Source organism: Pelophylax lessonae, assembly GCF_965119305.1.
Source record: "Pelophylax lessonae genome assembly, chromosome: 1".
Taxonomy (NCBI): Eukaryota; Metazoa; Chordata; class Amphibia; order Anura; family Ranidae; genus Pelophylax; species Pelophylax lessonae.
This window is the reverse complement of record NC_138768.1, coordinates 88,631,901-88,656,704: the sequence shown is the minus strand read 5'-3', so window position 1 is coordinate 88,656,704 and position 24,804 is coordinate 88,631,901. Positions and strand designations below refer to the sequence as shown.

At 44.6% G+C, this 24,804-nt stretch overlaps 1 protein-coding gene across 1 annotated transcript in view; it reads right to left on the bottom strand.

The window, feature by feature from the left end:
- The window catches only part of LOC309544140 (C4b-binding protein alpha chain-like), a gene marked incomplete at its 3' end in the record, with an annotated part of 145,323 nt that overhangs the window by 39,694 nt on the left and 80,825 nt on the right, over window positions 1-24,804 (bottom strand). The window contains exons 5-7 of the mRNA XM_082243031.1: window positions 13,765-13,844; window positions 7,647-7,829; window positions 5,543-5,722 (exon numbers count right to left, since the gene is read on the bottom strand). Of these exons, the coding sequence (XP_082099157.1) occupies window positions 5,543-5,722; window positions 7,647-7,829; window positions 13,765-13,844 (443 nt within the window). The remainder of the gene's footprint in view (window positions 1-5,542; window positions 5,723-7,646; window positions 7,830-13,764; window positions 13,845-24,804) is intronic.

Here is a 24,804-nt window from a genome sequence, read left to right as displayed (position 1 = left end):
ATGCTCCTCAGGCCCAGAAACTTGATCTTGGGTGGGTGATAATAGGAGAAGTCTGTTTAGATCAATCTCACAAGCTCTTGGATGTAGCTTCCTACAAAACTAATGTTACCTATTGATTGATGAAATGTCCATTGCACTATTATGTGAAGGAAAGACTTGATTTTAAAAACGAAGTTCCATATCAAGCACTCCAAGGTATTAACTGCAAGCTCACTTCTCAAAAGGACTTTGGTGATTCAGTGTACCAGACTACTTGTGATGACAACAAGATTGCCCCTTCAGTCGAAGACAAGGAGTTCATCAAGATTATGGATGAAGAGTTCTTCAAGGACAATTCCAACAGTTGGGTAGCTCCATTACCCTTCCGAGTACGAAGGCTTACTCTCCCTAACAATCGAGAACAAGCTTTAACCAGATTTGCTGCACTTAAGAAAACTCTCCGTAACAAACCTGAGATGCAAGAGCACTTTCTAGCATTCATGCAGAAGATTTTAGATAACCTTCACGCTGAGCCAGCACCAGACCTTAAGAAAGGTGAAGAATGCTGGTACCTTCCATCCTTTGGAGTCTACCATCCTCGTAAACCGGGGCAAATCAGAATAGTCTTTGACTCAAGCACTCAGTTCCAGGGAAGCTCTTTAAATAATGTTCTTCTAACTGGTCCAAATCTAACGAACAACCTTATAGGAGTGTTGATGCGGTTCAGGAAGGAACCAATTGCCGTGACAGCTGACGTCCAACAGATGTTCCACTGTTTCATAGTCAAAGAGGACCACAGAAATTATCTCAGGTTCTTGTGGCACCACAGCAATGACATTAATGATCAGGTGATAGATTATCGCATGAGAGTCCATGTCTTTGGAAATAGTCCATCTCCTGCCATGGCAACTTATGGACTGAGAAAAACAGCGCAGGAAGGTGAAAAGGAATTCGGATCTGACACCAAGCAATTTGTTGAGAGAGATTTTTATGTAGACGATGGCCTGAAATCCTTCTCAACACCTGAAGAAGCCTTCAATTTGATAAAAAGGACCCAACAGCTCCTGTTGACTGCTAACTTGAGGCTTCATAAGATTGAATCTAATAGCAGCGAAGTAATGAGGGCTTTCAATCCAGAAGATCACGCTAAGGATTTGAAGGATTTGGACTTGGGAGTAAACTCCCTGCCCATGCAAAGAAGTCTCGGTCTTCTCTGGATTGTAACTTCAGACACATTCACCTTTCAGGTCTCTGACGCTAAGAAGCCATTTACCAGACGTGCAGTCTTGTCAACTGTTAACAGCCTTAATGATCCCCTAGGCTTTGTGACTCCAGTTACTGTCCAAGGGAGATCCATCCTTCGTCAGCTTACTGAGAGAGTGACAGATTGGGATGCCCCTCTGCCAGTAGACCTACTGCCTAAATGCGAGAAATTGAGAAACTCCTTGAAGGTACTGGAAGAACTTAATATCCCACGCTGCTATTCACCCACTTCAGTTTCAAGAAGTCTGAGGAAAGAGATTCACATCTTTTGTGATGCATCTACCGAAGCCATAGCGGCTGTGGCTTATCTCAAGATCATAGATCCGTCCGGGAGACCCCATGTCGGGTTTCTACTAGGAAGAGCCAAGTTAGCTCCAAAACCTGCTCACACTATCCCAAGAATAGAATTGTGTAGTGCAACCCTAGCTGTTGAAGTCGCAGAATTCCTGCAAAATGAAATGGACATTGAAATCGATCAGATTAAGTACTACACTGACAGTAAGGTAGTGCTTGGTTATATATGCAACAGTGTGAGAAGGTTCTATGTGTATATGGCTAACAGAGTAGAACGAATAAGGAAAAACAGTAGACCTGAACAATGGAACTACGTCCCGACTGGTTTGAATCCCGCAGACATTGCCACTAGGTCAGTGCCAGCAGTTGTCCTCACACAAACCATTTGGTTTTCAGGATCCAAGTTTTTAATGGACCAGTCTTCTACAAACTCAGAAGAAGATATCGATTTCCACCTGGAAGATCCAGATACTGATCCGGAAATCCGGCCTGAAGTTGTAGCATTGAGTTCCAACATCTGCTCAAGAAGAAACTTGGAGGTAAGGCGTTTTGAACGTTTCTCCTCTTGGAAAAGGTTGGTGAAGACTATAGCAAGATTGAGTCATATTGCACAGATTTTCTGCAAATCGAATCAGACATCGTCTTGCTATGGATGGCACACCTGTAAGGAGTCACCCAATGCATTCGAGTATGAGAGGGCTGAGCTGTTCATCATACGTCATGTGCAAGAAGAAGTCTTTGTGGAAGAGATTAAGTGCTTAAGAGGCAATGGACCAGTCCCAAAATGTAGCCCACTATTCACACTGAACCCAGTGATCGACAACGAGGGCATGCTTCGAATCAGTGGACGACTGAAAAGGTCAAACCTGCTAGGGAAAGAACAGAACCCCTTGATAATACCAAGAAACCACCATTTGGGAACATTGATTATACAGCATTACCATGAGAGAGTCAAACATCAAGGAAGACACTACACAGAAGGTGCAGTCAGAATTGCAGGGTTCTGGATAGTTGGAGTGAAAAGGCAAATAGCCACGGCCCACGATCATTCACAACTGTGTTAAATGTCAGAAGTTAAGGGGTAGACAGCAGTTTCAACAGATGGCTGACCTACCTGCAGACAGACTGAGTGAAGATACACCCTTTGCATATGTCGGAATCAATGTGTTTGGACCATGGACAGTAACGGCTAGAAGAAATTGTGGTGGTCAAGTCAACAGCAAAAGATGGGCTGTAATGTTCACTTGCTTAACTGTAAGAGCTGTGCATATCGAAGTAATCGAGTCAATGGACACTTCGAGCTTTATCAATGCTCTAAGGAGATTTCTTGCTCTAAGAGGTCCCGTGAAGATGTTGAGATCAGATTGTGGAACTAACTTTATTGGTGCTTGCAGAGAGTTACAGATCGACCGACAACAAGTTGGAAATTATTTGAGTGATCTAGGCTGCATGTGGAAATTCAACCCACCACACGCTTCACACATGGGCAGAGCATGGGAACGTATGATTGGGATGGCAAGGCGCATACTGGATTCTATGTTGCTTGATGTGAGTTCTTCACGTCTTACCCATGAAGTACTTACTACATTCCTTGCTGAGGTCGCAGCAATAATCAACTCAAGACCGTTGACCGCTGTATCCACAGACCCAGAATGTCTGACTGTTTTAACTCCAGCTACATTATTGAGCCAGAAAATTGGACAGATCCCAGCGCCTGTGGTCCTGCAACACTGTACCCAAATAAAATTTGTAATTTTTATCCCCACAAATAGAGCTTTCTTTTGGTAGAATTTGATCACCACTGCATTTTTTATTTTTTTGCGCTAAAACAAACAAAAACAAAAAAAGACCTACAGTTTTGAAAAAAAAACAAAAAAAAAACAAAACAATATTTTTTTACTTTCTGCTATAAAACACAGCCAATAAAAAAATTAAATTTTTTTTTTTTTTTTTCATAAATTTAGGCCAATATATATTCTGTTACATGCTTTTGGTAAAAAGAAAGAAGAAAAATTCCAATAAGCGTATATTGATTGCTTTGTGCAAAAGTTACAGCGTCTACAAACTATGGTATACATACTGGAATTTTTATTTATTTATTTATTTATTTTCTTTTATACTAGTAATGGCAGCGATCAGCGACTGATAGCGGGAAGCAATATTGAGGTAGACAATTGGACACTAACTGACACTTTTAACACTTTTGACACTTTTTGGGAACCAGTATCACTAATACAGTGATGAGTGCTAAAAATATGCACTGACACTGCACTAATGACACTGGCTGGGAAGGGGGTAAGCATCTAGGGTGATCAAAGGGTTAACTGTGTGCCTAGCCAGTGTTTTTGTGTAAACTGTGTGCTGCTTTTACTAAGGAAAGTGATGGGTTTTATTCCCTGCTTTGCAGGGTCACAAAATCCATCACTTTTCCTGTCAAAACAGAGCTTTGTCTTGTTTAGATAGTGTGTCTCTGCCCCAGGATCGGAGGTTTCCAGCAGACATCAATTGCCTGGCACTTGCAGATCGGCTTCTGCTGTTAATAATCACAGCAAAAGTGGCGCGCCAGAGGCGGAAGTGTAGAGTCATGTATATATACACGTGATTCTGCACAGAAGTAGCAAATCTACTATGGGGTGGTCGGGAAGTGGTTATTAAAAAAATGTGTGATTAACAAAGCACGTCTATCACCTTGAAACACGACATGCAAATTTTCTAGGTTTGATATACTATTCAACTGATTGCCGACCACCCGCCGTACTTAAACTGCGGCAGCTCGGGTCTGTCCAGGGAAACGACGTACCTGTACGTCGCTTCACGTGATCGCTAGTGTGGGTGCACGCACCTGCCGATTGGCCACAAGGGGAGCCAATCAGCAAGTTCGGCGGCCGCAATGTCCGCCAGGCACCCGCGATCGCTCCCTGTGGAGACAGAACGGCGGTCTGCCGTTGTAAAATCCTGCCAATGTCATTATTACAGTAACAGTGTATATTTTTAGCATTTTTAGCACTGATTACTGTAGCAATGTCACTGGTCCCCCCAAAAGTCTCAAAAATGTCAGTTAGGTGTCCAATCTGTCGGCCGCAATGTCGCAGTCCCGCTAAAAATCTCTGATCACCGCCATTACTAGTAAAAAATAAAAAATAAATAAAATGACATAAATCTTTCCCCTAGTTTGTAGACTCGATAACTTTTGCGCAAACCAATCAATATGCACTTATTGCAATTTTTTTTGGTACCAAAAATATGTAGCAAGAATACATATTGGCCTAAAATGATGAAAAAATTTGCTTTTCATTTTTTTTATTGGCTGTGTTTTATAGCAGAAAGAAAAAAAAATATTTTTTTTTTCAGAATTGTCGCTCTTTGTTTATAGCGCAATAAACAAAAATGACAGAGGTGATCAAATACCACCAAAAGAAAGCTCTATTTGTGGGGAAAAAAAGGACATTAATTTTTTTTTGTGGGGTATAGCATTGCACCCCCGCGCAATTGTCAGTTAAAGTAACGCAGTGCCGAAGCGCAAAAAATGGCCTGGTCATTAAGAGGGTAAAACCTTAAGGTCCGGAAGTGGTTGATAAAAAAAGAAACATGTAAGCTTATAATAGTAGCACACACCCCTCCTCCTCCACATAGGCAGAGGAAGGAAGAAACATGAAGAGCTGTGCTGTGAGTAGACCAACTCTCTACTAATCTATCTCTATGCATTCACCCCCACACATATTTTCAGCTGCTTTTTTTTCCTGTGTCAGGGAACGTGTCAGAAGTTATCATGCTGATAACAGTTGAACGGAGCAGCAGAAAGACACGGAACTTAAAGAGATAAGTAAACACTACAGATATACGGTATGTGCCCAGGCCAGATTTCATGAATGGGGTTTACATCCACTTTAACTGCAGGACAGAATGATGGGGTCAATGCTCTAGGTCAGGGCCAGGATTGGCTGGACAAAATTATATCTTTGAACATCTAAAACAAATCTATATATTTTCTAGCTCTAATACTCACCTTTACATTCAGGTGGTGATGGGTCCCATCTACTATCCATATTACAAACTATAGTGTCTGATCCTTCCATTGCGAAACCTCTATTACATTCAAATCTCATCACAGAATTTAATGTGTATGGACCAACAAATCCTAAAATCTTTCGTGAGTGTGGGACTTCCGGTGGCTCACAGTTAACTTCTACAATAAAAAAACAACCAAGGATCATGACTAATTCATAACTAACAAATTTATAATGCATTTTATCACAGTAAATTATATAGAGTAGGGATGCACTGATCTGCCCTATGTTCGGTTTAAGCAGGGTTGGGGTAAGTTCAGATGCCGAACCTGACCTCCATTGAAATCATTTGGAGCCAAACCTGTCAAACTAAAAATGTCTATTTTCTGTGCTAATAGGCAAGGGGGTGTAGAAAAAGCATGGGAGAGGGCACTTATGCAAAAAAATTGTAACATATCCCCAGGAAATCCATACCAGACCCCCTGAATCTGGTGTGGATGTTAAGGGGGATCTCCATGCAAAAAAAAAAAAAAAGCTTGAGGCCTTCCTTGAAATCAATGCCAGTCCATATTCTGATTTTTTTTGTGTGCAAAGGCTGGCAGCAGTGGCACACTAATGGGGGGAGCGGGGGGGGCGGCCCGCCCGGCCTACCCCGGGTGCCGTGTCAGGCTGGCGCCGCTCAGGGGTGCCCGCCGGCGCCACCGGGCCAGCCCGCACCTCCCTGTGAAGGCAGCTGCAGTAGCAGCTTCTTCAGCTGCTCAGGGCGGCGGCGGGAAGAAGGTGAGTGCCCAAGCAGCCTCGTGTGTGTGCCTGGATAGGAGGAGCGGTGGGGCAGCAGCATATAGGGGAACTGATCTTTCCATATTTCTCCTGCAGCCGCTGGATGCCTGATTCTCCTCCTCTCCCTTCTGCAGGCATTCAGCGGCTGCAGGAGGAATATGGAAAGATCAATTCCTCTATATGCTGCTGCCCCGCCGCTCCTCCTATCCAACTTCTGTTGCTTGGGCACTGTGATGGGGGGGGCTGTACAGTATTTAAATATTCTTGAAAGCATTTACACATTTTTGTGGGTTGTGGGTGTTTTTACATTTTTTACATTTTAAAGTTTGGGGGGGGGTGCCAGATATAGGATCTGCCCCGGGTGCTAAATGCTCTAGATACGCCACTGGCCAGCAGTATATGTTTTTGGGTTATTTTCTCTCTAAGTATGATGTTCTTCATTCATAAGAATATAGTGACTCGTAATAAATATTTATTTTCTATGATCATCAGCTTCATCTAGTGGCCATAATTTTGTCAATTCATGCTATTATAAATGAAGAGCATCTGACCTGGAGTGAAAGTAGCTTAGTAACAATTGATTTTGCCAGCATTCACAGAAAATTAATGTAATTAACAACACATCCCAAACTATGTCAAAAGCAAAAAAAAAATTGTTTTTTTTTTTTTCTTTAATTTGGATATAGTAGAGCTATTTCCCCACTGGGGAGCTTCACTGTCTTTTATCTTTCCTAGTGACCATTGTCACTGGTACTGTACGTGAGGGAAGATTGAAAATCTTTAATTGTGGAACAAGAATACAGGGGAAACTATTTTTCAGGTGACAGCTGTCTGTTGGGGGATTTTTCCCACTTTCTGTTTTGTCTACAGGTCAGAAAGTGAAGGATATGTCTTCAATGGGCTGCTCTGACAAAGCCCCAACGCTTTTGGGTAATGTCAAAGCTCCTCGCTAATCTTTGTCCCTACACAATTCTATTGGCCCACCACTATGTTGGTGCTTCACTGAACAGCAGGAATGTGCAGGAGGTTGGAAGAGGTGGGCAAATTTTGGCACTATAGAAAGTGTCAATCTTTTGCCTTTCAGAGGTTTTGGAGTTTTTCTTTTTATCTAAAGAAAACATTTTTCTCACAATAAAAGACTATTTTGGGAATATGTATGATCTGCAAACAAAAAATTACCACAACCTAGACCTAGGAAAAACTGATTTAAACATTGTTGGATCTTCGTAGTACATGATTGTTTAGAAATTATCTATTACATCTGCCATATATGGCCAATTTTACTGTGTTCCACCAAAAAAACAAAACACTGAAAAGTCCCACCTATACAGCGTGGCAGAGGATCACTCCAGTTTCCATTGTCCATGCAGAATACAGAGCTGTCATACTCTGTCACCATGTTAGGACTACTGCATTCATATCTTACAGCATCTGAAAATTGATACTCTTCTTTCACAGGGGAAAAAGTCCCATTAGGAATCGTTGGAGGAGGGGGACACATTACAGCTGAAAGGCAAAAATGAATCTGTATGCTTAGCAAAGATAGATAGATAGATAGATAGATAGATAGATAGATAGATAGATAGATAGATAGATAGATAGATAGATAGATAGATAGATAGATAGATAGATAGATAGATAGATAGATAGATAGATAGATAGATAGATAGATAGATAGATAGATAGATAGATAGATATTTTCATTGTGTTTGCGTCTCTTTTTACATTTCTTTCTTTTTTTAATTAGTAATAAGGGGTATTCCCATTTTAAAAAAGGGGTCTTCTATATTCCTATAGGTCCCCCCATAAGCCCCCACCCACATCCTTTTTAGTATGCCCTGCAAGGGTGAAAAGTGTTGAAATGTGTGTGGCCTGGTATGACGTAGGGCAGGGATAGGCAACCTTCGAGAGATCAAGGTTTTTTTTTTAAAGAAAATTAGCTTGCAAGCCTCCAATTAAACATAAGGATGGGATTACTAAAACTTCGAAAAATATAATAAAACAAATGTCACTGTAAAAATATAAGCCTAACTTAAAAGTAAGCATTTACAATTTTTTTCATGTCTGGGGAGTAATTGGTTACCCCCTCAAGCCTGAATCTGGAGTCCGTCATGAAGACAGAACAACTGGAAATGCCGGATGACTTTCTCAACTAGTTTTAGGTCTGTCTGTCCTCAATGCTAGCATGGCTATCTGCTCTTAATTCTGGCTCTTGTAAGTAGTAGTAGTAGGAGGCTACAATACAGGGGAGTCAAGAGGGCATGGTACAGAGCGGTCATGAGGGCACACTACAGAAGGGTCAGGAGGTTTCCTTATGCGGAGTGGAGCAGGGAAGCTGCTGTGGCAGATTTACTTTTTCTGGCAATGATCCCTGCCAGCCCTTCTCACTTATCCATCCTACATGAAGTCACCCATGAATGGACTGGAGAAGAAGGCTGGTAGAGATCATCACACTACACTCGTGGGATAAGCTCAGGCATGTATAGACAAGAGCCTGAACCCACAGTTATTCCTGAGAGCTGTCAAATCTGTCAGCGCATTATAGCACATATGCAAGGGGCCTGCTGCAGGACGGGGAAAGCCTTCTCCACCTGGGATTAGTTTGACAGCTTCCTGGCTTAAAAGCTCAGATGACAAACATGCCTCAGCTCATTATTTTCCTGTGCCACTCTGCCACTCAGGGAGAGGAGCACTTGATGGTCAGAAAAGCAGGGATGAAAACTCAATCTACCGGTCACCGGCCCACAGATAATGGGTAGATTGCGATCAAAAGGTTGCCGACTCCAAATTTAGGGCTTACTGCCTTTCCTTTCCTGGCCACGCTGGCTGCATGCTTGGAAAATGGTCTGGTTTGGATATTAAGGAGATCCATGCCCCTTTTTTTTTTAATAAATGGTACTGTCCCTTAAGAAATGGGAGACAAATGGCTTAGAGTTCCCTGTAAAATTCCAACCAATCATGCATGTAGCCTTTAGTGGCAGGGAAAGAAATGGCAGCAAGCATGTGAAGTGTGTGTACAGTATACCCTACAAGGTACTGGTGCGCCTGGGACCGGCACAGCAGAGGCCACTGGGTAGAGGATAGGGAGCTGAGCGAAAATCCATCGGCTCTCCTCCCCTTCTTTTTGCTGACCCAGAAGAGAAGTGTAAGACGTCACTTCTGGGTCCCCATGTCAGTTTCCCCAGGTTGTATAGCTGAGGAAGAATCTAATGCAGTAAAATCTACACTGCATTAGATTCATTGGAGCACAGGTGAGATGCCCAGGGTCTTTTAGACCCCTGGAGTCTCATTAACCACTTCATGCTCGCGCTATACCTGAAAGCCAGCTAAAACAAGGGCCTAAAATGCCGGGAGGACATACCTGGACGTCCTCCCATTCTTGCGCTTCCTGCGTGCCCTTTGACCCGCACAGGTGGCGCGCTCTGTGATCACAGAGTCTTTAGGACTCGGCTGATCACAGATCAGAGTAGGCTGATCCTGGCCCTTTACCATGTGATCAGCTGTCAGCCAATGATGTAAATAGAGGTCGGTCAGCTGCTTTTTTTTTTTTGCTCGCGCTGACAGCGCAAGGGGAAAAAAATAAAGCTGATCACCGGCTTCTGTAAGAGGGACATCGGTCCAATGTTGCCCCCGTCAGTGCTGCTAAACAGTGCCCACCAGTGCCACCTACCAGTGCCCATCAGTACCGCTAATCAGTGTCCATCAGTTCCACCTATTATTGTCCATCAGTGCTGCCAATCAGTGCCCATTAGTGCCTCATCATCAGTGCCACCTCCCAGTGTCTATTAGTGCCACCTATCAGCCCATCAGTGTCATCTATCAGTGCCCATCAGTGCCACCTCTCAGTGCCCCCTATCAGTGCCACCTCTCAGTTCCCTTCAGTGCCTTCTATCAGTGCCCATCAGTGCCACCTATCAGTGCATCCTCATCAGCGCACTGTTTAGAATTTTTTTCAACAGACAATGAAAACAGTGTTGTTGTTTTTTCAAAGTATTCCATTTTTTTTGCTTGCTTAGCAAAAAATAAAAAACCCAGAGGTGATTAAATACCACCAAAAGAAAGATCTATTTGTGTGAAAAAAATGATAAAAATGTCATATGGCTACAGTGTAGCATGACCGTGCAATTGTCATTCAAAGTGTGACAGTGCTAAAAGCTGAAAAAATTTGCCTGGGTAGGAAGGGGGTATATGTGCCCAGTAAGCAAGCGGTTAAAGAAAACCTGGACCAAAATATCATCACATCGGGACATTTTGTCCCCTATGTGAAGAAAAAAAAAGAGTTAAGTTAAAAAAAATGTTTAAATTGTAAAAAAATTGTTACATCTAAGCATATAAAATCCCCCACCAATAATTCTTGTGTACGTGTTGGGGGGTGGGGGCGTCGGGGCGGGGGCGAAGTCTATGCACGAAAATATCAATTGCAATACACATGTTACATATTGCTGTGCACACCGGAGTGAGAGCAATCATTTTAGCACCAGAGCTCCTGGGTAACTCTAAACTGATGACCTGTAGGAGCTTTTAAAGTGTCACCTATGTTTCCATAGGTGACACTTTAAAAGCTCCTATAGGTCATCAGTTTAGAGAGATAGAATACCTAAACATGTCGCCATTTCACGGGCACATGTGTTTTAAGGTTTGACATGTTGAGTATCTATTTACTCAGCTCAACCTCGTGTTTTATATTTTAGTACCTGTGAATATAATTAGTATATTTTTTACTGAAATTTCATGGAACATAAAAAAATTGGAACCACAATTTTTTTATTCTGCAGTGTGTCTGCTTTTAGAAAATATATAATGTTTTGGGGTTTTATGCTTCTTATGGTCAATCTTATGGCTGTAGTCATCATTGCTGACCACCCTCTGCTACTCTAAACTAGGGATCGACTGATTATCGGCAACACCGATATATCGGGAGCCGATATGCACTTTCCTTGACATCTGAATCGGCCCCTGAGGTTACCGATATTGCCGATATTTCGGGAAAGTGCATGTACCGGTACTGGGGTAATACCTGCAGCTAGTGGCATCACCCCGGTACCGGTGTCCATAGCCAACGGTTGGCTGTCTTCTAATGACAACCAATGTGGCTGAGAAGCCGCTCGGCTGTCATTACAAGGAGTGGGACGGGACGTCTCCCCCCTCCCGCCACCTTCCGGGAGACCCGGGCATCCTACCTCCATCGCCGCCGAAGAGAAGACCCGATCAAAGCCGCATTCGGCTCTGATCGGGTCTCCATGTAAAAAACCCAGAAGTGATGTCACTTCCGGGTACTCTGCGCTGAATTAAAAAAACTGACAGCATTCAAAACAGCCAAACTTGGCATTTTGAATGCTTTTCAGTGCAGAGGAGGGGTTTGGGGTCTTATAGACCCCCAAATCCCTCCACAAGGAGTACCTTTGTAAAAAAAAAAAAAAAAAAAAAAAAACATTTTTTTACATGTCCAAAAATATCGGCCGATATTGATATCCGATGACCAAAATATCAGTATCGGCATTACAAAAACGATATTGGTCGATCACTACTCTAAACCCCTCCCTTGGCAGCCATGACGCTGTCCTCCCCTAAATAAATCAAACCACTCTTTTAAATTCCCTGTAATGTCCTCTCATTCTCTGCCATGCCCCTGTCTGTGAAAGTTCTCAAGTTCTGGTCCTCAGATTGTTACTTTCCATTTATAACAGCTTTCTCTTTCCAAACATTTATTTTCCTATTCTACAAGGGGTGACATCAGGCCCGCATGTCCTAAAAAGCAGGACATGCTGATAGGTACTGCTCCACTCAGGGTCAGCATCAGGCAACCCCTATTCAGTCTCAAATTTACCTCGGGCATCCCTGGCTGGCCCCTCTCTCCTGCCCCATAGATTGCCACTCAGTCCAGTCCAAGCATACTAGTGCAGCCCTATGAGAGCCGGCTCCCCAGAGGACACCGCTGTAGGCTTGTCTCCCAGTCCCCCGTCCCTTCGCGTAGAGATCTCCCTCAGAGAGCCCATAGAGTGAAGATGCAGTCTTTCATGCTGACCATCTTCTCTGTGCTGCTGCCAGAAGTAGTCAAAGCGACCATGGACGAATGCTTGAAGGGCAGCCGGCTGCAGTACTGAATGCTTCCTCACCAACTACAACAGCCAGGCGGACATGGGTGGCACAGCCAGACCATGCTGACAGGATCTAGTACCGCACTACATCAATCTGACCCTGTACTACAGTCATGGTAAGTGAGACAACCCCATCTCCCCCATAGACTATCGCATACCCCACCCCATCTCCCTAGGTACAGGGGCCCATCTCTCCAGAGGACAGGGACCCCATCTACCCTGGGGACAGGGACCCCATCTCCCTGTGGGACAGGGACCCCATCTTCCCTGGCGACAGGGACCACCCTGTCTCCTCCTAGGGACAGGAACCCCATATTCCCTGGGGACAGGGACCCCATTACCCAAGGGACAGGTACCCCAACTCCCTTGGGGTCAGGGACCTTATCTCCCCTAATTGGCAGGAACCCCATATTCCCTGCAGACAGGAACCACATACCCCCTGGGGACAGAGAACCAATCTCCCCTAGGTACAGTAACCACATTTTCCCTAGGGACAGGGTGTCATCCCCATCTATGACACTGCACAGATCAGTGTTCTGGCACCGACTACATCATTTACAGGGGGGCAGTTTGGGGTGACCACATGCTGCCAGCCCAAAACTAGCCTGCCCAGCTCTCTGCGGGGCAGTGTGGCAGGCTAGACAGGAGAAAGCCCGATGTGCTAGCCTGCCCAGTGTCTACTGCTCTGTCCTGCTGTCACTCCTCAGCAAAAGGACAGAGCACTGCGGCAGGCTAGGGGGAGAGATTATTTAATTATTAAGGGGGGGGGGAGGGTAACACCATGTTTTACCTCACAAGGTGACCCCCAACCCTAGTGACAGCTACTGCACATGAGCAGTATAACCTTACTCATTTGCACTTCAAATTCCTTCTCTGTTGCACTACTGATGACGTTGTGACTGTTTATGCTGATTTGAATATCTAATTCTAACAGTACCTCATAGCCTGTCAGCCATTAAATTGAACGTCAATTAACTATTAATATTGTGTTCATCCAGTTACCTATTGACCTAAGTTATAATAGACAGAGTTACCCTTTTTATTCTCTGACTTAGTGTTCTTTTTTCTGAGAGAATATTGTTGCTGGGTGTCAGGAATCAGTTCAGCTGGCTTTTTGGTACTATCTGCTATATACTATATATCTGGGCCTACATCCCCAGGTGAGTCAGAGAAGTTGAGAGGACCCATTCTTTGCAGCAGCTTCTGCGGGGGTAGAGCTACACTGACATGTTCCTTATCGATTTATGTGAAGTATGAACTTTAATGACATTACAATTTAATGACAGACCTTTAGAGAATTCCATAATGGGCTCTTCTTTAATAGGATTTAAAGCACTTTGTACCTTCACAGAAAGGAAGACTGTTACTCCATGTTCCATCTGCTTGACACTCTCGGGAACTCTTTTTTGAAACCATACGGAACCTTGAATGATGAATACATAACCAGCAATAAATAACTTTGTCACCATATTTCTTACAGCGATGTTCTGAGATGTTTAGGGTAGAGACAACTGGGGACGAATTAAAAAGCCACTGAAAATATCAGGAATTCCATTCTGCCCATTCACTGTCTTTATGTAGCTTCTGCTCCTGGTCCTTCTATCAGTTTATAAAGGGGAGATCTGCTGCTCTTAGTTTTCCCTGTATGCTATGCATTACACTAGATCAAAGAACCAACAAATGGTTAATGTCACTTCTAAAATACATATTTTAAAAACGATTTCTTCAGTCAAATAACAAAGGGGTGTGATCTGGATCTAACATCAAAGTGGTATGCCTCCATCCCAATATGCATACAAAAACAGAACAGCCACCGAAGTGGCCAAGTTGCCCAGGGGGACTTTGATTGAGGCATCACACTTATATTGGTAAAGACAAAGTAACATTCTATCTAGTAAAGAATATATTTATTGCACAGATAACAATAATTCTATTTATGGGTAGACCCATGAGACATATTGGACTGATCCAATGAGGCAATAATGAATTAACAATAAAAGCATACACATAAAAAAACATCATGAAACCCTGCATCTTAATGTACTCTACGCGTTTCACGAAGTAATATTCGCTGTTCAGGAGTGGATGCATGTCATGTGTCTAGAAAGTAGAACAGCAGTATTATATATACATATATATATATATATATATATATATATATATATATATATATATATATTATATATATATTGTATTTAATAAACATCTAGACAATATCAAAGTCATGGGTATAGAGTCAAACATTGGACAATAAACTATAATAGCTCTATACTCACTGGATCAGATCCAGTGAGTATAGAGCTATTATAGTTCATTGTCAATGTTTGACTCTATACCCATGCCTTTGATATTGTCTAGATGTTTATTAAATACAAAAAATATATATATATATATATATATATATATATATATATATACTTATACTACTGTTCTACTTTCTAGACGCATGACATGCATCCACTCCTGAAGAGCGAATATTACTTCGTGAAACGCGTAGAGTACATTAAGATGCAGGGTTTCATGATGTTTTTTTATGTGTATGCTTTTATTGTTAATTCATTATTGCCTCATTGGATCAGTCCAATATGTCTCATGGGTCTACCCATAAATAGAATTCTTGTTTTCTGTGCAATAAATATATTCTTTACTAGATAGACTGTTACTTTGTCTTTACCAATATAAGTGTGATGCCTCAATCAAAGTCCCCCTTGGCAACTTGGCCGCTTCGGTGGCTGTTCTGTTTTTCTTTAGTCAGATAAATACAAAATATGTCATACAGGTACTTTATGTATATGTATATATATATATATATATATATATATATATATATATATATATATATATATATATATATATTTTTTTTTTTTTTTTTTATGCTCTTTAGATTATCCTGTTGTAAAAATATGTTGTTTACAAAGCTCAATAGCTCAACCTAAGATTTACACACCCAAATAAATTCAGTATGTCAGACTCAATTTATTGGATTAATGTGTATGGGGATTAGGCTGTCCAAGGCCAGGCTGCAACCAGATAATGCTGTACAATATATTAGTTGTACAAAGCCAGGCTGCAACTGGAAAACCCATTGTGCTCTGAGAATTATTTATTTAAGTTTAAATTTGTAAAACAAATTCAAACAAGTTCAGGGAGAGCTGGCAGTCTGCACAGGAGGAGTTAGTTGCTATACAGGTCTTTAATGTGCTATATTGCACTATACTGTATTACTGTGGATTGCAGTGTGGTGGGCCCAACAATATTTTCTAGGACTACCTTTGTGTGTGTGTGTGTGTGTGTGTGTGTGTGTGTGTGTGTGTGTGTGTGTGTGTGTGTGTGTGACAAAAGCTGTAGTTGCTGTTTAGCGGCTGCCCCCTCCTCTCATATCCCCCTCATATTTATTTAGCTTTTTTTCTGTTAGGTTTAAAAATTGCTTTGGGCTATAGTGTTTTAGACTTTTTTTTTGATTCTATACTAAATGGGGTGGTTTGTTTTATTTTATTTTTTTCCTGTTGCTAGGGCATATTTTTTATCTTGTGGTTCATGCATATCAATCTCCTGTCGTTTAGCTCACAACACCGCTCGGGCCTCGGTGGCTGCATGAAGTTACAGGCTGGGTTCCTCGTTTCTATACGAGTTTCGCCCTCTGATTAGGCTTCTTCAGTAGGATACTGTCCGGGGGAATGTCTGTACTGAAGGATAAGTTTACAATGCTTTAGCCCGTGATGTCATGCAGCTATCGAGAGCCGAGGGGTGTTGTGAGCTAAATGACAGTGGGATTGATATGCGTTTTTATTACATACTTTTTGTAAGTGTTTTTTAATGGGGGCATTTTAATAAACTATAAGGAGAGCACTATGCAGCTGCCTAAATATTTCATGTGGTTCGTGTGAGGAATATTCGGTCAGAATGGAGTACTAGATCCCATGAGGGAAGAAAGGCATCCATCCCAGAGAGATTGGCAGGAGTTGTAATGAAAAGCCTGTGATTAACAGGAGTGAGGTAAGCGTACAATTCACCTGGTGGTGGTGGCACAGGTTTATCTATATAAGAACAGTATAGAGGAGCACGGCGGTGGAATAAATATACTAAAGAGACTTTATTTTTTTATAATTTTTTTATATTTTTGTTTTATCTATTTGGACACAGAAGTATTTATGAACCATTTCTGGACCGGAAGGATTTGCCCCCTTAATAACCAGGCCATATTTTGGATTCGGCACTGCGTTACTTTAATGGACAATTGCGCGGTCGTGTGATGCTGTACCCAAATTAAATTGATGTCCTTTCTTCCCCCACAAATAGAGCTTTCTTTTGGTGGTATTTGATCACCTGTGCGAATTTTATTTTTTGCGCTATAAACAAAAAAACAGCGACAGTTCTGAAAAACAAAAACAATATTTTTCACACTCTGCTATATAACATTCTCAAAAAAATAAAAAATAAAAAATTAACATTTCAGGCCAATTTGTTTTCTGCTACATATTTTTGTTAAAAAAATTAATTTAATAAAAATGGCAATAAGCGTATTTTGATTGGTTTGCGCAAAAGTTATTTTGTCTACTAACTACGGGAAAGATTTGTCATTTTTATTGTTTTTTTTTGTTTTTTTTAACTAGTAATGGCGGCGATCTGTGATTGTTTGCGGGACTGCGACATTGCAGCGCACAGATCGGACCCCTGACTGACATTTTTGACACTTTTGTGGGTACCAGTGACATTACTACAGTAATCAGTGCTAAAAACATGCACTGTTACTGTAATAATGACACTGGCAGGGAAGGGGTTAACACTGTGGGTGATCATGGGGTTCAATGTGTACCTAGGGGCGTGTTTCTAGCTATGGGGGCGTGGCTTGTAAAATGACCATAGAGACCTGTGTTCCTATATAGAAGGATCACAGAAGCTCTGTGATCATTCCAGGGAGAAGAACGGTCAGCTGTGTTTACAACAGATGACCGTTCTTCTCTCTCAGCGGGGAACGATTGCGGGTGTCAGGCGACAATCTGAGCCGCCTGCCCGCTGCATCGGCTTCCCCGCTGACGAGCGGCGTTGGGAGCGCGCTCGCCCCATAGCTTCCTGTGCGAGACTGATGTATACCTACATGGGTTTGCCCAGGAGTGTCTGCCTGCCGCTGTATAACTGCGGTGGGTGGTCGTAAAGTGGTTAACACATAATTTTAGAATGTAATTGCTCAGTAGGGCTGCACTATATACATTATCATATTCTAAGTACCCTGTAAAGGAAAAATGCTTGCCCTTACCTATTCTGAGGGTGCTCTGGTCCAGTCACATGATCTCCCTTGGGGCTGGTGTTCCGTGAAAAAACCATACCCGTGAGAAAACCATACCCTCGTCACTTCCGGTTCAGCTACGGAGGGTATGGATTTCTCGCGGTAGTTAAACTTGCGGCGCTTACATTAAAACAGCTCATCTGAAACATAAATCATCTCCGCTCTTCGCCCTGTCACTGCCCTCATCTCCGGTAATAAATATAAAAGCGGATCACGGAGCCGCGATCGCCGTCACATTTGCATCTCATACTCCCGCCGCCGCTTTTATTTTTATTACCGGAGATGAGGGAAGTTACAGCGATAGCAGAGGACATGATTTATGTTGCAGCCGAAGTGTTTTAATGTACCCGCCGCAAGTATAACATTAGACACAGTGCCGTGAGAATTTCATGCCCACCGAGCATGTGCACTTGTCTAATTCTTTAATGTTCAATCACGTATCCGGGGCTCTGAGCATGCGCACTGCTGCGCTGCTCACCTGTTTCAGCCCGGAAGTGACGAGGGTATGGTTTCTCCACGGGGTATGGTTTTTTAACGTTACACCGGCTTCAGTGAAGAGAAGAGATCGCCGACAGTGGCTGCAGAACCAAGGCAGTGATTTCCCCCATAGACTTACTATGGGTCATCTGTTGTTTGCCTCTACACTCAAGCCAGCCCTGGGAGACGTTCATGCAACTAGACCAGAGCACCCTCAGCATAGGTAAGTATAGACATTTTTTCCTCTACAGGGTAGATAGAATAGGCTTAGAATGAGGGTGGGAGTAGGTTTATGTACAGTATCTCACAAAAGTGAGTACACCCTTCACATTTTAGTAAATATTTTATTATATCTTTTCATGTGACAACACTGAAGAAATGATACTTTGCTACAATGTAAAGTAGTGAGTAAAGTAGTGCGCACTCAACTTCTTTGGTCGACCATGGCAAGGCCTTTTCTGTTAAACCGCTGTATGGTTTTGGCAACCATGCTGCAGCTCAGTTTCAGGGTCTTGGCATTCTTCTTATAGCCTAGGCTATCTTTATGTAGAGCAAAAATTTGTTTTTTTTCAGATCCTCGGACAGTTCTTTGCCATGAGGTGCCATGTTGAACTTTCAGTGACCAGTAGGGTTGAGCGGACACCTAGATGTCCGTGTTCGACGGGTTCGGCCGAACTTTAAAAAAAAGTCCGGGTCCGTGTCCCGGACTTTTACCGAACTTTTCCCGGACACCGAACCCCATTGAAGTCAATGGGGACCCGAACTTTAAGGCACTAAAATGGCTCTAAAACACCAATGGAAAGGGCTAGAGTGCTGCAAATGGCAGCAAAACGTAGTTAAGAGCATGGCAAGTGCTCTGCAAACAAATGTGGATAGGGAAATAACTTAAAACAACAAAAAAAAACCAGAAAAATAAAACAATGTTCTTCATCTCTGAAGGACGAGGCCCATAAGGAGTAGGAGGGAGGTTGAGGTGGTGGTGGATGTGGCGGTGTCATAGGCGTGCGCACAGGGTGTGCCTGGTGTACCTGGGCACACCCTAATCACCTAGGGCACATAGCATTATCGCTCTGTTTGCCAGTGAGGAGATGGGAAAGATCTCCCTCGCACCTGCTCTGCTCTATTTCTCTTTGCCAGCAGGGAGAGTAATGTATCGGGGCCATGTACATGTAGGCAAACACATGCATGTGTATTTCAACTTTGGGGTGCACACCCTAATGCAATAGGCTGCGCACACCTATGGGCGGTGTAGGTGGAAGCGGCGGTGGAGGAGGACCAGGGTCGGATTAAGAGCATCATGGTCTTGGTGCTGAGGATTTTGAAGGGCCTTAAGGGCCGTGCCTTGGCATGCACCCAGAGGAGGAAGGGTGCAGCCATGCATGCCTAATTCAACATGGGATGCTGTCTCTGAAGCCCATAAACACATCCATGCATCGGCAACTGTCCCTCCTTGTCGGGCCTTCGCGCTGTGTGGGGAGGTTCTGAGGGTGCTGCCTGGGGAAGCGAGCATAGAAGCCAGACTTCTGTGTTTACAAGTGACAGAAGAGCGGTCACAGTGAATATGGCCAACCCGGGGCCTATATAAAAGGTAGGGGCCTGCATGGAGCTGCAGCTCCAATAGCCCCTACGTTAATCTGGCCCTGAGGAGGAGGACGAGGTAGCCAACACTGCTTCTTTTCACAAATTTTAAATGAGGGTACACCCCAAAAGAGTGAGAAAGAGCAAAAATGGAACAATGGCTGGGTAAGGTCGGTATCCATTGCTATTCTGCACAAGGTATGGAAAAGTCCCGTGGGATCCATGCCTGGTTCATTTTAATGAACGTGAGCTTGTCCACATTGTCTCTGGACAGGCGGCTGCGCTTGTCTGTTATAACACCCCCAGCCGTGCTAAATACCCGTTCAGATAATACACTGGCTGCAGGGCACGCCAGCACCTCCAAGGCGTAAAGGGCAAGCTCAGGCCATGTGCCCAATTTGGAGACCCAGAAGTTGAAGGGGGCAGACCCCTCATTCACTACATGTAGGCGTGTGCACACATACTGCTCCACCATGTTGGTAAAATGCTGCCTCCTGCTAAGACGTTCCATCTGAGCTGCTGGTGCTGCTGTTTGTTGTGGCGTGCTGACAAAGCTTTTCCACATTTCGGCCATGCTAACCCTGCCTTCTGAGGTGCTGGCGGTGCCCTGGTTGAGTTGGCGACCTCCTCCTCCTCTGCCTTGTGCTTCCACTGTGGCCCCGCTGTCAGATGGGAATGCCAGCAGCATCGCGTCTACCAGCGTGCGCTTGTACTCGCGCATCTTGCGATCGCGCTCCAGTGAGTGAATTAAGGACGGTACGTTGTCCTTGTAACGGGGATCCAGCAGCGTGGCCACCCAGTAATCAGCACAAGTTAGAATGTGGGCAACTCGGCGGTCGTTGTGGAGACACTGCAGCATGTAATCGCTCATGTGTGCCAGGCTGCCCAGAGGCGACGAAAGGCTGTCCTCTGTAGGAGGTGTATCGTCCGTGTCCTCTGTATCCCCCCAGCCACGCACCAGTGATGGCCATGAGCTGGCCTGGGTGCCACCCTGCTGTGAACATGGTTCCATCTCCTCCTCCAGCTCCTCCCCCTCCTCATCCTCCTCATCCTCCAGAACTGTGCCCCTGCTGGACAATTGTGTCCCTGGCGTTTGTGTGTGCAGGAACCCACCCTCGGAGCCCCTTGCGAATGACTGCCCTGAAAGCCTTTGAAATGTTACCTCTTCATCCTCCTCCTCCTCCTCCTCATCCTGTGCCACATCCTCTTCCATCATCGCCCGAATTGTTTTTTCAAGGAGGCATAGAAGTGGGATAGTTAAGCTGAGAACGGCGTCATTGCCACTGGCCATGTTGGTGGAGTACTCAAAACAGCGCAACAAGGCACACAGGTCTCGCATGGAGGCCCAGTTATTGGTGGTGAAGTGGTGCTGTTCCGCAGAGCGACTCACGCGTGCGTGCTGCAGCTGAAACTCCACTATGGCCTGCTGCTGCTCGCACAGTCTTTCCAGCATGTGCAAGGTGGAGTTCCACCTTGTGGGCACGTCACATATGAGGCGGTGAGCGGGAAGGCCGAAGTTACGCTGCAGCGCTGCCAGGCGAGCAGCAGCAGGGTGAGAACGCCGAAAGTGCGCACAAACGGCCCGCACTTTCTGCAGCAGCTCTGACATATCGGGGTCGTTTTTAAGGAACCTCTGCACCACCAAATTCAGCACATGCGCCAGGCAAGGGATGTGCGTCAAACCGGCTAGGCCCAGAGCTGCTATGAGATTTCTCCCGTTATCGCACACCACCAGGCCGGGCTTGAGGCTCGCTGGCAGCAACCACTCATTTGTTTGCTGTTCCATGCTCCTCCACAACTCCTGCGCGGTGTGTGGTTTGTCCCCCAAACAGGCAAGTTGTAAAACTGCCTGCTGTCGTTTACCCCTGGCCGTGCTGAAGTTGGTGGTGAAGGTGTTACGCTGTCCGGATGAGGAGGCGGTAGAGGATGAGGAAGCGGAGTAGGAGGAGTTAGGAACAGGAGGCAAACTGAAGCGCCCTGCAATCCTCGGTGGTGGAAGGACATGCGCCAAATTGCTATCCGCCTCAGGCCCATCCGCCACTGCATTTACCCAGTGTGCCGTTAGGGAGATATAACGCCCCTGACCGTGCTTACTGGTCCACGTATCGGTAGTTAGGTGGACCTTGGCACAGATGGCGTTGCGCAGTGCACACCTGATTTTTTCCCCCACTTGGTTGTGTAGGGAAGGGATGGCTTGCCTGGAAAAGTAGTGGCGGCTGGGCACGACGTACTGTGGGACAGCCACCAACATAAGGTTTCTAAAACTGTGCGTCTCCACCAGACGGAATGACAGCATTTCAAAGGCCAATAATTTTGAAATGCTGGCATTCAGGGCCAGGGATCGCGGGTGGGTAGGGGGGTACTTCCTCTTCCTCTCAAGTGTTTGGGAGATGGAAATCTGAACGCTTCCACGGGACATTGTGGAGATGGTTGTTGGTGACCCAGGTGGTGGTGTTGCTGACAGATCGTCTGTTTGCGGGGTGGCAGGTGCCGGTATCACTACAGATGTGGCTGGAGCGGCCGAGACTGCAGCAGAAGAGGAAGCAGGATGAGCCAGAGACGTTTCTTGGTTTTGAAGGTGTGTACTCCACTGCAGCTCGTGCTTTGCACTTAGATGCCTGATTATGCAGGTTGTGCTCAGGTTGAGAAGGTTTATGCCTCGCTTCAAGCTCTGATTGCACAGGGTGCAAACCACTCGTGTCCTGTCATCAGCACATTTTCTAAAGAACTTCCACGCTAGAGAACTCCTTTGAGCTGACTTTGGTGCGCTCGTTCCCTTGCTGCGTTGGGCAGTAGCGGGCGTAGTGTCTAGGGCACGGCCGCTCCGCTTCTGCACCCTGCTCCCTCTTCTGCTGTGCTGGTGGCTCTGTGCGACCACCGCCTCTTCCTCCAAACTACTCAGGTCACCTGCATGACGTTCATTCCATGTGGGGTCGAGGACCTCATCGTCCTCCACATCATCTTCCACCCAGTCTTCACCCCTGCCCTCCTTGTCGGTCTCCACAATGCTGAACGCCGCAGCAGTTGGCACCTGCGTTTCGTCATCATCGGAGACGTGCTGCGATGATCCTTGCATGTACTCATCTTGAGAAATAAGTGGTTGGGCATCGCTGCACTCAATCTCTTCCACTTCTGGGGCAGGGCTAGGTGGATGGCCCTGGGAAACCCTGCTGACAGAGTCATCAAAAAGAAGAAGAGACTGCTGTATGGCTTGGGGCTCAGACTGCTTGCCTGATTTGCAAGGGGGTGAGGTGAAAGACGGTTGGACATCGGCTGCAGGTGCCAACTGTGACCTTTCTGCAGTAGACTGGGTGGGAGACAATGTGAAGGAACTGGAGGCACTGTCAGCAGCAAACCAATCTACTATCGCCTCCACTTGTTCTGGCCTCATCACTTCTAGGGGCGTATGATGCCCTACCAAATACTGATGCAGGTTCTGTCGCCTACTCACACTTGAGGAAGGTGTTTCACTTGTGCGTGTAGCTCGCACAGATCGACCACGTCCTCTCCTTGCAACAGGAGCTCTAGCAGCAGCACCACCACGACCCAGGCCACGGCCCCTATTTGACGCTCTCCTCATATTTCTGAAATTTAAGATCTTGCCCTAGAAAGGTCTTTATTGAATAGCGGAACAAAATAACAACAGTATCGCACGGGTGTATCTCACAGTCAAATATGCAAACTATGCCGCAATTTAATGTTTTTTACACCAAAAGGGTGTGTATTGAATAGCGGAATAGGATAAAAAACTGTGTATCTCACACGTACAAACACAGACTAGGCCCGATTAAATTTTTTCCTACCCTAAAGGGAGGATGAGGAAGAGGAGTATGGAACAGGCAGCACCCTCAAATCTTCAGAAGTATGAGATGAACCCCAAAAACTTGGAAAGGTGGATCTCACACGTACCGACACAGACTATTCCGCAATTTAATTGAGCCCCAAAGGTTTTTATTGAATAGCGGAATAGGAAATATGCACAAAAAAAAGTGTATGTTTTTCACACGTACAGAAGCACACTAGGCCCCAATTACTATTGTTTGTACACCTGAAAGGATGGATGAGGAAGAGGAGGAGGAGGAGTATAGAACAGGCAGCACCCTCAAAGCTTCAGAAGTATGAGATGAACCCCAAAAACTTGGAAAGGTGGATCTCACACGTACCGACACAGACTATTCCGCAATTTAATTGAGCCCCAAAGGTTTTTATAGAATAGCGGAATAGGAAATATGATCAAAAAAAAGTGTATGTTTTTCACACGTACAGAAGCACACTAGGCCCCAATTACTATTGTTTGTACACCTAAAAGGATGGATGAGGAAGAGGAGGAGGAGGAGTATAGAACAGGCAGCACCCTCAAAGCTTCAGAAGTATGAGATGAACCCCAAAAACTTGGAAAGGTGGATCTCACACGTACCGACACAGACTATTCCGCAATTTAATTGAGCCCCAAAGGTTTTTATTGAATAGCGGAATAGAAAAATATGATCAAAAAAAAGTGTATGTTTTTCACACGTACAGAAGCACACTAGGCCCCAATTACTATTGTTTGTACACCTAAAAGGATGGATGAGGAGGAGGAGGAGGAGGAGTATAGAACAGGCAGCACCCTCAAAGCTTAAGAAGTATGAGATGAACCCCAAAAACTTGGAAAGGTGGATCTCACACATACCGACACAGACTATTCCGCAATTTAATTGAGCCCCAAAGGTTTTTATAGAATAGCGGAATAGGAAATATGATCAAAAAAAAGTGTATGTTTTTCACACGTACAGAAGCACACTAGGCCCCCATTACTATTGTTTGTACACCTAAAAGGATGGATGAGGAGGAGGAGGAGGAGTATAGAACAGGCAGCACCCTCAAAGCTTCAGAAGTATGAGATTGTGTTCACTGTACCCCACAAAGATTGTGTTCACTGTACCCCACAAAGATTGTGTTCACTGTACCCCACAAAGGTTTTGTTCACTGCACCCCACAAAGATTGTGTTCACTGTACCCCCCAAAGATTTTGTTCACTGCACCCCACAAGGATTGTCTT